Genomic DNA, 12871 nt, shown 5'->3' on the forward strand with positions numbered 1-12871 from the left:
CTAAAACATGTGTAAGCTGATATGTGTAATAATCAATTCTGTTTTGATGCAACAGGATAAGGCTGGCGCAAAGGGACGTCAGTGTACCATTCAGGTGAAGGAGACGCTGCAGGAGTATATAGCTGGAGCGGAAACGGTGACGGAGGAGTCTGTGACGAGGGACTACGTGGTGGTTCGATCCCGCCTCATGGCTGCCAGGTAGGTTTTGATATTTGCATCACAAGATAGGAAAAAATGTCATGGGGCCTCATTTAGAAACGTGGCGTACACTCTGAAGATGGAGAGCACCAATTTCTAAGCAATGTTTCCAATTTTATAAAAAAGAGAACTTGACAAGAAAATGTGCAGTCCTCCACGGACACTTTGATCCATGCGTACACACAAAAACGGGAGAAATTAGAAACTGCGACATCATTGGTTGTAGATTGAAGGGGGGAAACAATCTTAGAATGAATAAACAAATGCCTGTTTATTTCTCCTGAGTGCACAAAAAAACATAAAATAGAGGAATAAATAAATAAGAATGTTATTGCAAACAACCCCTCGAATATGTTCTCATTATTACAGGCTGCCGTGCTTGTATGTTATAAAATGTATTTTCATAAATTATTCAGTTTTATAAATGAGGCCCCTGATCTTGAAGTTAACTTTTGACTTTCGCTCACTAAACTGACATTTCCTGATATGGTTTTGAACAGTTCTGACAGTTTGCCTGCTCTCTTTGTGTCTCTGTAATCCAGGCTGCTGGGGGCTCTGTGTAGGTGTATCTGTGACCCTCAGGTCAACGCTGCGTCTCAGGAGATCCGACCAGCCGAGTCTTTAGGCCAGCTGTTGCTCTTCCACCTCAACTCTAAGTCTGCCCTGCAGCGCATAGCTGTGTCTCTGGTGCTGTGTGAGTGGGCTGCACTGCAGAAGGTGAAAAGCTCTTAGTTTATTTATTGTGGATTAAAGGTTTTGGGGATTTAGTATGAGCCTAACGGAAGTCTCTCTTCCAGGACTGTCAGGTGGTGTCATCCATCGTGCAGCCTCGCCTTCTGGCCATTCTGTCAGAGCATCTGTACTACGATGAGATCGCCATCCCCTTCACACGCATGCAGAATGAATGCAAGCAGCTCATTGCTCTGCTGGCTGACGCAAATATAGACCTGCAGGATCGCCTCAACTGCAGCGTGTTCACTATCGATCAAGCTAATGAACTGGTAAGTGAAGCCACACATGTCAGGAAATCTGAATCATTTATTTATCCCACAGTGGGGACATGTATTTAGAGTATTAAAGGTCCCATGTCATGGCCATTTCTACTGATCGTAATTCCATTGTTGAGGTCTACTAAAATAGATTTATACTGTGCAATTTTCCAAACTCACATTGTTTTCTCATACAACATCTCTGTATAGTATGTTTATTCACTGTCTGGCCTACACGCCTTGTTGGAGCTCCTGCCCCCCCCTCCCTATGAGCCCAGTGGCCGTCTGCGAGACACGGAGAAACCCAGCCCAAACAAACACACCTGCAGCCTGGCTGGGAGTTTGTGTGTGTGCGCTCACACAACGACTCACAGCCTCGCCGCGTCCCACCGTCTCGGGGAGGGGAAATCGGCGGAGCTGCAGCTGAGAAAAGATTGTGTGTGTGTGAGGAAGTCTGCGGATTGGTCCATTTGGACCAATCCGCAGACTTAACGTAACGGCTCCACGGATTGGTCCATTTGGGTATTGTTACGTAACTGTACCCAGGAAGCAAACATTGGAAAAAGATAAATCTCCAAGAGGCGTTCTGGGGCAGCATAGACAGGTCTTCTCTGTGTTAGAGTTTTACTCGCTACAGGGTGTACTTTGAGGGTTTGTGACTCTGCAGACCGTTAACATGCAGAAAAACCTTCATAACACACAAGGGGACGGGTAATAGCCGGAAAAGCATGACATGGGACCTTTTTTAAATAAAGAATCAAATATGTACCATCATTATTAAAATAAGTGTACATATAGTAGTAGTGAAATAGTGACTGGTTATTCAATTATTCAATTGTAAGTAGATATTGCATATCATTATTTCCCTACAGTTTAATACTTTACCATGGACCCACATACGAAAACTCAAATTGATTGGATAAGTCAGAAACTTTTTATTTTATTTATTATTATGGTAAAGATGCTCAGTAACAATTATTTTATAAAATCTTTTTTAAAAATGAGAGGAATATCAGGCCTGAAACAAACTATACATGATTTTTAAGCGGGTGTGAGTCCACAAAGGTTATGTTCTATGTGGGGTGCAACTTCAATCTTCAAATGCATCAGTTTTCTGAAGAATCTTCAAACGGGCCAGTTTTTTAGTGTTTATGTTTGTAGAATAAATTGAATTGGAATTTTTATTGTTTTTAATGTTTTCCCCAAGCACCATTACTTTGGCTGAGCAGTGGTGACTATTAGAATGTGCCAAAAGCTCAAGTTCATTGACTGGAGAGTGGCTTTGAAAGTTATCTTCAATGGCCCCCCCCCATATTAAATGCCCCACTTTACTGCAAGAATGTACATTTCGTATTCTGGTACAAAACATGAGATTATGGTCTTAACTGTTTCCTAGGTAACCACCATCTTTACCGAGTCGACAGTGTGTCTGAATGTCAGGTCCAGTCAGTATCAGGCTCTGGATGGTAAACGTCAGCAGGCTCAGTCAACAATGAATGAGACCAACTTGGAGTGGCAGCAGCTGCATCTGCGTGTCCACATGTTCACAGCCTGCGCAGTGATCAACCTGCAGGTGCTTCCAGAGAAACTCAACCCGCTGGTCAGGCCTCTGATGGAGACCATCAAGCGGGAGGAGAACACCCTGATCCAGGGATGCGCTGCTTCCTATATAGCCAAGCTGCTGCAGCAGTGTGCCGGACGCTCGCCTTGCCCCAACCTCAAGATCCTCAAGAACCTCTGTGCCTCGGCCTGCGTGGACTCCGCCGTCACACCCTCGTCTGCCTGCCCCGTCCCCCCAACCCAGGAAAACGCCAAAGGTAAGAAATGTCAAAGTTTAGGAGATTTTACTATAATGTGCCCTCAACCAGCTGGATTTCAAAATATGGTTTTAAATGACATTGGAACAAGGCTGTACCGAAGTAGCCCTATTATGCTAGTTGGGGTTCTCCCTTTCCTGTAGTGTTTAGGGATTGGTACCGAGCCCCAGTATTAAACGGACCCCGGGAATGAATTATTAAAGACCATGGTACCATTAAGCTCAGACGTTATCGGTCTTTTTATCGGTACTGTATTATTGCTACATAAACATTATATTGCAGTTTTAGTTTTGCCAACTCCCTTTCTAATATGCAATAAGACTACAAAATCGATCTTAGGGGTGCAACAACATTAACATTAACCTTTCTGTTGGTCGCTTGTTAGCCGACTCTTCACTCGATGGCAGAGCGAACAGGCACAGGCAGGGCCCATAGTGATAGCCCTATAGTTTAAATCTACTAGCCACAAATAAACATATGGACATGGGTTACTATTTTGTAAAAAAATTGTAAATGTATTTAGGATCCTATCAATGTGATTTTAAGTGGGGGTGGACCTCAAATCCTCTAGGGGGGTCTGGGGGCATACTGCCCCGGTAAGATTTGTTAAATGCATCAATCTGGTGCACTTTGAGGGGAAAATAAAGAGACTAGATATATGAAACAGAACTGTATACATTTCAATAATCATGGCCGTAACCAATAACATCCCATTTCCAATATGAAAAAAACACTGAAACTTATTTATTTAGTTTTGGTTCATTTACAGTTGTGAGTGTGTCTGTGCTCCTGAATCAGCCTCTCCTGTCTCCCTCCTCTTTGAGGCAGCAGCAAAGTTTTAGCTCTCAACAAGTTGTAAAAGTGTATCTTAACTTTTTTTCACCTATACTTTTTTTATTTATTTATTCATGCATATTTTACTGTCACTACCCTCTCGAATGGAAATATGTGTTTACACAAATGGTGACCAAACCGTTTGAGACCCACTGAGAACTTAGACTAAGTTAACTATCTAAACACTCAGTCCTTTACCTCACCTGAGCTGAGGTTATCCCGAGCTTGAATGACACACAGAGACCAATCAAGGGCTTTGATTTATGATCTGTATGACAGTGGCCATGTCGGCAGGCCACATCATGTAGACAGCCAGTCACCATGTGTTAACAGGCCAGGCCATCGGGAAACCCCCCGGTCCTCCCGATGGCCAGTCCGGGACTGCACAGGAGGCGTAGAGCGAGGGATAATTGTCCACTAGGGGTGTAACGGTTCACAGAATTCACGATTTGGTACGTACCTTGGTTTTGGGGTCACGGTTCGGTACGGGTTCTGTACAACAAGAAAACGCATCCGATCCACCACTCGCACTCCATCGTTATTGTAGTCCACAGGGAACCCGAATAGGGGTGCAACATCTAATCGATTAAAATCGATTACCAAATTAGTTGCCAACTAATTCAGTCGTCGATTCGTTGGTGACGTCATCACGTGTGTTTTACACGCCGTTAAGCTCCAACGTTATTGGTCTTTTTATCGGTACTGGATCCATTGAAAAAACATGTCATGTATTATTGCTACAAAAACATTATATCGCAGTCTTAGTGTCGCCAACTCGTTTCTAATATGCAAAAAGACAAACAAATGTGTCTATGATGTATTTTCGATCAGACGGGATCTCTCTCCCCGTCTGTGTGCGAGGGGGCGGGGCAGTTTACACACACACCTGCTACATGCAGCAACACACTGCGGAGATGGCGGAGAGAACGCGCTCCGAGGTGTGGTTAAACTTTACTCGTCTCGATGTGGACAATGCTCGTTGCCAAAAGTGCAATAAGAGTTTAGCTTGTAAGGGCGGTAACATGAGCAATTTGTCTAAACATTTAGCAAAAGTGCACCACATTCAGACGGAGGAATGCACCGGGTTCGACTGTCTTTGTAGTAGCTCTGTAGCCCCCCCCATCCACGAGTAATGTTTCCACGTCAGGTATTATGTATGCTAGCATGCAGGCGTTAACAAAATTATACAAACATGGGTTAATGATTAGAGGTAACTTTTATTTTATTTTTTTAGTTATTTATTTTGTTAAAGTTTCAGCTATTCTGTTTACAGTTCTGTTATCACATTATTTAATATGATTTGTTAAAACACTGTTGTTTCTTTTGATGTGAAATATTATTTATTTAATTTAAATAAAAAGCAATGTTAATTTTGTTCAAAATGTGTTTAGTTAATTTAATATATGTATTTTTGAATCAAGTATTCATCTTTATTGTCTTCATTGTTAGTTTCCACATGCCTAAAACAACTTCAAGCTAAATCTAAAAGTTGATGGCTAAATAAGAGCGTTTGAGAAATTGTGCAAGGCATACAGTAATTGTCCGTATAGTCGATTAATCGTTTCATTAATCGATAGATTAATCGATTATCAAATTAGTCGTTTGTTGCAGCCCTAAACCCGAAATGTTCCCACACAGCTGATTTAAAAGAAGCAGGTGGGTTCTAGCTCCTGTGTGTTATCTGAAATCGCCATACTAACTTTTCTTCTTCTTGTATTTTGTTCGTTTTGTTGTTGTTTTTTCTTCTTGTTCTTCATTTGTTGTTTAAGGGCGGATGGCAAACAGCTTTTAAGCGCAATACCACCCCTTGGAGTATAAATAGTGTAATGGATACTGCCCTGAATGACAGACTTTTTTCCCACTCGTAAAAAAAAAGGCTTATTCGTCGTGTGACTATGTTCCGAACCGTGACGGTACGGGACGGATACCGTTAAACCCCTATTGTCCACAAGTTAATCTATCGCGGCTGGCGTGGTGGTCACGGACGAAAAAAAACAAAAAACTAAATGGGTCGCGAAATATACTTGAGCGGCCGTTAATATACCTGGGCGGCCCGCCGAAGTATAGCCTGTGTGGGAAATCCTGCAGTGTCATGTAGTGGATTCTAGCAGTTACTAGAAGCCAGTGAAGGGAGCGGTGTGGTGTGGGAGAATTTAGGAAGGTTGAAGACCAGATGAGCCGCTGCATTCTGGATGAGCTGCAGAGGTCGGATGGCACATGCAGGTAAACCAGCCAGGAGGGAGTTGCAGTCGTCTATGCGTGAGATGACGAGAGCCTGGACCAGAACCTGCGTCGCTTTCTGGGTCAGATGGGGACGTATCCTCCCGATGTTGTAAAGAGTGTATCTGCAGCAGCGGGTTGTAGCAGCGATGTTTGCTGTGAAGAACAGTTTGTTATCTAGGGTCGCACACAGATTCCTTGCAGTCTGAGTCGGGGAAACCACAGAGGGGCCGATGTTGATTGTTAGGTCAAGAGTAGGGATGCCAGAGATTATTCGAATATTAGTTACAGTCTCCATAATCGAATATTATTTTTAAAAATTGATTTTATTTATATATATTTTAATTATTAATTTTTTTTTTTTTTTTTTTTCTGGCTTGGTTTCAACCCAAATATATACTAATAATAGTAATATTATTAATAATTGTAAATGGCCATTGGTCACACCACCAGTTTGTTTTACTGTAAATTTGGAGGAAGCCTGCGTGCAGAGCAGACTGCTGCTGCAGAACGCTACACACCGCCCCCGCCCGCCCCCACCCTCTCCCTCACACGTGCGACTAAAGATGAACAAAGCGGCAGGTAAAAAGAGTTCCTCCTTGTGGAACTACTTCGAACTTACAAGTCCAAAGGAAGTTAAATGCAAGCTCTGCGAAAAGACGTTGGTCCATCACAGCTCAACCTCAACAATGCGTACGCATTTGAGTGCGAAGCACGCCAAAGAGGTTACAGAGAAAGACGCAGCATTGCTGCGCATAGCGCATCTCCAAATAAAGGCAATGGCAGGCACTTTAGAAAATAACAAAAAATAAACCAACATCATGTTGATGTTGGTTTATTTGTCGTTTATTTTGTTTGTACTGTTAAACATGTTCCAGTAAAGAAAACAACGGAATTCCTTTTGTCTGAGTTTTTTTTCTTCGGGGCGGGGGGGGGGGGGGGGGGTGGGTCGGTCAAATAATCGATTATTATTCGCCAGGGCTGCCGAATAATCGATTTTGATCATGGTCAGTTTCTGGCAACCCTAGTCAAGAGTGGGACACTCTTTTCCCGGAAGAAAAAGCAGCTCAGTCTTGTCAAGGTTGAGCTTGAGGTGGTGAGCAGACATCCACCTAGAGATATCTGCTAGAAAAGCAGAGATGCGTGCGACGAGTTGGGTGTCGTCAGCATAGCAGTGGTGTGAAAAACCATGCGGGCTAATGACCGATCCAAGCAAGTTTGTGTACAGAGAGAAGAGGACGGGGACCAAGAACAGAGCCCTGAGGGACCCCTGTAGTTAATTGACAAGGGTCGGACCCGCCCCCTCTACAAGTTACCCTGTAGGTGTGGTCTTCGAAGTATGAGGTGAGGAGGAAAAGTGCAGGGCCTGAAACTCCAAGTTCTTGGAGAGTGCGAAGGAGTATCTGATGGTTCACCGTGTCGAATGCAGCAGACGGGTCCAAAACGATGATGACAGAGGAGAGGGATGCTGCTTTAGCAGTGTGCAGTTCCTCAGAGACAGCGAGGAGAGCAGTTTCTGTGGAGTGACCTGCCTTGATACCAGGATGGTGCGGATCAAGAAGGTTGTTCTGATGGAGATAACAGGAGAGTTGTTTAAAGACAGCGTGTTCAAGTGTTTTAGACAGGAACGGGAGGAGAGAGACAGGCCTGTAGTTTATAACATCAGACGGGTTGATAGTGGGTTTCTTTAGGAGAGGGTTTACTCTTACCTTGAGACTGGGGGGGGGGGGGTCCAGGAGGGTGGAGAGGATAGAAAATGTTTTTTTGGAATAGGAAGAATGGATCTGAGAGCACCGATGAGGTAAGAGTAGAGGGGGAGAGGGAACGAAGGTTACGGCGGACAGATGCAGATTTAGAAGAGATTAGTTTATGTTTGGAAAGGGGTAGAGAGAATGATATGAAAAAGTGATCCGGGGTGTGAAGCGGGTTTACAGAGTGGTTGGAAGTAGTGCAGTTCCTTGAGAATATGAGATCTAGGACATTGCCAGCTTTATGAGTTGATGGAGACAGTGAGAAAGCTAAGGCGGTTAAAAGAGATGTTAGTTCAGATATCTTCCCTGTCTGGAGGTTGAAGTCTCAGAAGTACAGTCGGAGGGCCAGTTTCAGGGATGTGTGAGAGGAGATTATCTAATTCCTCCAAGAAGTCCCCCAAGGCACCTGGTGGACGGTAGAGAACGACAATGGTTAATTGTATAGGGTGGGTTACAGTAACGGCATGGAATTCAAAGGTGGAAGGAGTGAAGTTAGGTAGTTTGAAGAGGGAAAAGCTCCATTTGGGAGAGAGCAGGAGACCAGTGCCACCTCCTCTGCCAGTGGGTCCGGGTGTATGGGTGAAGGAATATGCTGTGGAGAGAGCTGCTGGGGTGGATGTGTTGGATGGAGTAATCCAGGTCTCAATGAGAGCAAAGAAATCCAGAGACTGCAGGGAAGCGTAGCCAGAGATGAAGTCAGCCTTAGGAACAGCTGACTGGCAGTTCCACAGGCCACCTGAAACTAGATGTTGGTTCTCAGTGGACCATGTGGGATAGACGAGAGCAGGCCGGTTATAGCGATTAGGAGATGCACAGGGCCAGTAATAATTGCGAGAAGACACATGAACAGGAATGGAGAATATATTCTCCATTCCTGTTCATTCATTAGAGATACATGTTAACTTTTTAAGAATTGTAATGTTTTTTTTAAGGTAAAAAATTCAGTTGGACAGAAAAAATAGGCGTCACGTCATTGAGCCATACAGGACTGTCTCAGAAAATTAGAATATTGTGATAAAGTTCTTTATTTTCTGTAATGCAATTAAAAAAAAAAAAAAAAAATGTCATACATTCTGGATTCATTACAAATCAACTGAAATATTGCAAGCCTTTTATTATTTTAATATTGCTGATTATGGCATACAGCTTAAGAAAACTCAAATATCCTATCTCTAAATATTAGAATATCATGAAAAAGTATACTGGTAGGGTGTTCAACGAATCACTTGAATCGTCTAATTAACTCGAAACACCTGCAAGGGTTTCCTGAGCCTTGAAAAACACTCAGCTTGGTTCAGTAAACTAAATCACAAGTATGGGGAAGACTGCTGATCTGACTGCTGTCCAGAGGACCGTCATTGACACCCTCCATCAGGAGAGTAAGACACAAAAAGAAATTTCTCAAAGAGCAAGCTGTTCACAGAGTGCAGTTTCAAAGCACATCCACAAAAAGTCTGTTGGAAGGGGGAAATGTGGCAGGAAACGCTGCACAACCAAGAGAGATGACCGCAGCCTTAACAGCATTGTGAAGAAGAGTCGCTTCCAGAATTTGGGGGAGCTTCAAAGACAGTGGACTGAAGCTGGAGTCCAGGTATCAAGAGTCACTGTTCACAGACGTGTCCGGGAAATGGGCTACAATAGCCGTATTCCCATGGTCAAGCCACTTCTGAACTCAAGACAACGGAAGAGGCGTCTGACTTGGGCTAAGGAAAAGAAGCACTGGACAGTTGCACAGTGGTCCAAAGTCCTCTTTTCAGACGAAAGCAAGTTTTGTATTTCATTTGGAAGTCAAGGCGCCAGAGTCTGGAGAAAGGCTGGAGAGGAGCAAAATCCAAGTTGCTTGAAATCCAGTGTGAAGTTCCCACAGTCAGCGATGGTTTGGGGAGCCATGTCAGCTGCTGGTGTTGGTCCACTGTGTTTCATCAAGCCCAGAGTTATGCAGCTGTGTACCAAGAGATTTTAGAGCACTACATGCTTCCGTCTGCTGAAAAGCTCTATGGAGATGAGGAATTCATTTTCCAGCATGATCTGGCACCTGCCCACAGTGCCAAAACCACCAGTAACTGGTGTACTGACCATGGCATTACTGTCCTCGATTGGCCTGCAAATTCCCCTGACCTGAACCCCATAGAGAATATGTGGGGTATTGTGAAGAAGAAGCTGAGAGACACCAGACCCAACAATGCTAATGAACTAAAGGCCGCTATTGAAGCATCCTGGGCATCCATAACACCTCAGCAATGCCACAGGCTGATTGCCTCCATGCCACGCCGCATTGATGCAGTAATCCGTGCAAAAGGATTCCCAACCAAGTACTGAGTGCATTAATGGACATTTTCAAATGTTTGATTGTGTTTTGCTGTTATAAATCTTTTTTTTTTTTACTTGGTCTGAGGAACTATTCTAATTGAGATAGGATTTTTGAGTTTTCTTAAGCTGTATGCCATAATCAGCAATATTAAAATAATAAAAGGCTTGCAATATTTCAGTTGATTTGTAATGAATCCAGAATGTATGACATTTTTGTTTTTTTAATTGCATTACAGAAAATAAAGAACTTTATCACAATATTCTAATTTTCTGAGACAGTCCTGTATATACGTTTTTTTCAAGAGTGGATAAAAACACCAGCGATACTTAGCTCATTTAAAGTATGTTTTACCTCCTCTTTGTCTCCCTCGTGACTCCAACAGGACTCTATTAGCCGCTTTCACACCAAGTACTTTGCTGCACTTATTGCCCAGCACTTAGTACCCCAATGGAACTAAGTACAGATCGCGTTCACACCAGAATAAGTCCCTGAGGGAAGATTACGCAAATGAAACCGCTAACGTCACTTCTTCTTCTTCTGCTTTGGGTTTACTGGCAGGCCGCAAACCACTTCTCGGCGTATAATGCCACCCGAAGTTCTCGGCCGGAGGTCCCCGGTGTTGGGGACTGGCTTCAGTAGAAGCTGCTGGGACTCCCAGCAGCTTCTACTGAAGCCTTACGAGTAAATCGCCAGAATGCCGACACCTCCTCATCACTGCACCACTCCCATGTTTTTTTTTTGTGTTGCCATAAGTTATTCTCTCTCCGTTGGTGCGCGGGGATAATGCTAATAATGCTAATGCCAGCAGATACAATGGCGGCTTCACAAAACCTTTCAGAGTTTTACGGGACGTGGTTTGCAATTCGCCCAGCCAATCGAAATTGGTACTTTTTTCTCCCCAGGATAGTACCACCTCAATAGCAGGCACTAAAAATGGGAGTAAAAGTTCTCGGAAGTACTCCTTTTTGGTGTGAACGCAAAATTCCAGGCACTAGCGGAACTAAACGTGAAAAGTACGGGTAAAAGTAACCCGGTGTGAACGCTAGGGCTGCACGATTTTGGGAAAAAATGTAATTGCAATTTTTCTGACATATTGTGATTCGATTTGCGATATTTGTTTTTAAGCGACCCAACAGGAGTTTATTGAAAAATGCGGCCATATCTCCGGCTAGGAAGGTCGCATCAACTAGTACCGTCTCTAGAACTAAACTTACATGAAACTTCTGTTGGGTTGCTTTAAAGTCAAGCTTCAGTTTAAGATTCACCCTGTAATAGATGTAAAACATGTGATGGAGCATTACTAGCCTGACTCGGATGGTTTGTTTCACCAAACCATCTAGGAAAGCGCCATTGGAAGCCATTTGGAAAGGGCAGGCACTTTCAAAAATACTTGCCAGGTGATTGGATCAATCTGTCTATCACCTTCTACCATGGGCCACTTCTTATTGGTTAACAATTGGTATGCAACATAACCTCCTCAAACTGAACAGCAACAAAAAAGAACTCCTCCTAATCGGCTACAAATCCACCCTCAGCAAGGTCACTAACATAACACTCACCATCGATGGCACCATTGTTTCCCCCTCCAATCAGGCACGCAACCTTGGCGTAATCTTTGACCCCACCCTCTCCCTCGAACCTCACATCCGCCAAGCAGTCAAAACCTCATTTTTCCACCTCCGCAATATTGCAAAAATCCTACCCTCTCTCACCCGCCCCGCAGCCGAACGACTAATCGATGCCTTCATTTCCTCCCACCTTGACCACTGCAACTCACTTCTTTACGGCATCAGCACAACGTCCCTCAACAGACGCCAACGGGTTCAAAATGCAGCTGCACGTCTCCTCACGCATACCAAATCAAGGCATCCCATCACCCCAGTCCTCAACAATCTCCACTGGCTTCCTGTCTCCCATCGCATCAACTACAAAGTTCTGGTCCTCACCTACAAAGCACTCCACCATCTGGCCCCCCCTTATCTCACAAACCTTCTCACTCCTTATCAACCCCCACGGTCCCTCAGATCCACCACAGCCGGTCTCCTATCCATTCCCACATCCACACTCTGCAGCTTTGGGGACAGAGCCTTCTCAGTGGCAGCTCCTAGGCTCTGGAATTCCCTCCCCCAAAATATCTGTGACTCTGAGTCCCTCAGTCTTTCAGTCCCGCCTCAAAACACATCTTTTCAACTCTGTCTACCCATAAGCCCCCCCCCCCCCCCCTCTCAATCAACTTCCTCTTGACTGCCTTTTTATTTTTTATTTTACTATACTTACTTGTTTGCCTGTCCTTGTTTGTCTACCCTCCCTCATACTGTAAAGCGTCTTTTGAGTTGTGAAAAGCGCTATATAAATAAAATGCATTATTATTATTATTATTAGGGATGCACCGAATATTTGGCCACCGAAAATGATCGGCCGAAAATTGTTAAAAAGGCCCTTTCGGCCGGGATTTAGCACCGAAAAAATATCACAGAACAGGGTTATGTTGATCATACTCCGCATATTTGTCCGGATGTTTTGATTTCAAGTGGTGGAGTAATCCCGAAGTGGTGAAAGTCTTTGCAGTTACATCCCCTCGAGAAATGTCAGCTGAACACGTTTTACAAATCGCAATCCGCGCCTGATATTTTGAAATATCTCCAAGCGGCAGACATGTTGGCTTTGAGCCAGCCGCGAGCATGGTCGCGCTCCGTGCTTGTCGCTCGTTTTGATTACGTCATCACAACAACACGTTAGGTTACCAAATTT

At 44.0% G+C, this 12871-nt stretch overlaps 1 protein-coding gene across 2 annotated transcripts in view; it reads left to right on the top strand.

Moving 5' to 3' along the window:
- Nucleotides 1-12871, top strand: part of btaf1 (BTAF1 RNA polymerase II, B-TFIID transcription factor-associated) — a 56116-nt gene that overhangs the window by 15687 nt on the left and 27558 nt on the right. For both annotated transcript variants that reach the window (XM_079688591.1, XM_079688592.1), the window contains exons 17-20: nucleotides 56-198; nucleotides 741-915; nucleotides 996-1199; nucleotides 2584-3004. In XM_079688591.1, the coding sequence (XP_079544717.1) occupies nucleotides 56-198; nucleotides 741-915; nucleotides 996-1199; nucleotides 2584-3004 (943 nt within the window). The remainder of the gene's footprint in view (nucleotides 1-55; nucleotides 199-740; nucleotides 916-995; nucleotides 1200-2583; nucleotides 3005-12871) is intronic.

The sequence above is a fragment of the Notothenia rossii genome (genome assembly GCF_949606895.1).
Source record: "Notothenia rossii genome assembly, chromosome: 6".
NCBI classification, from domain to species: Eukaryota; Metazoa; Chordata; class Actinopteri; order Perciformes; family Nototheniidae; genus Notothenia; species Notothenia rossii.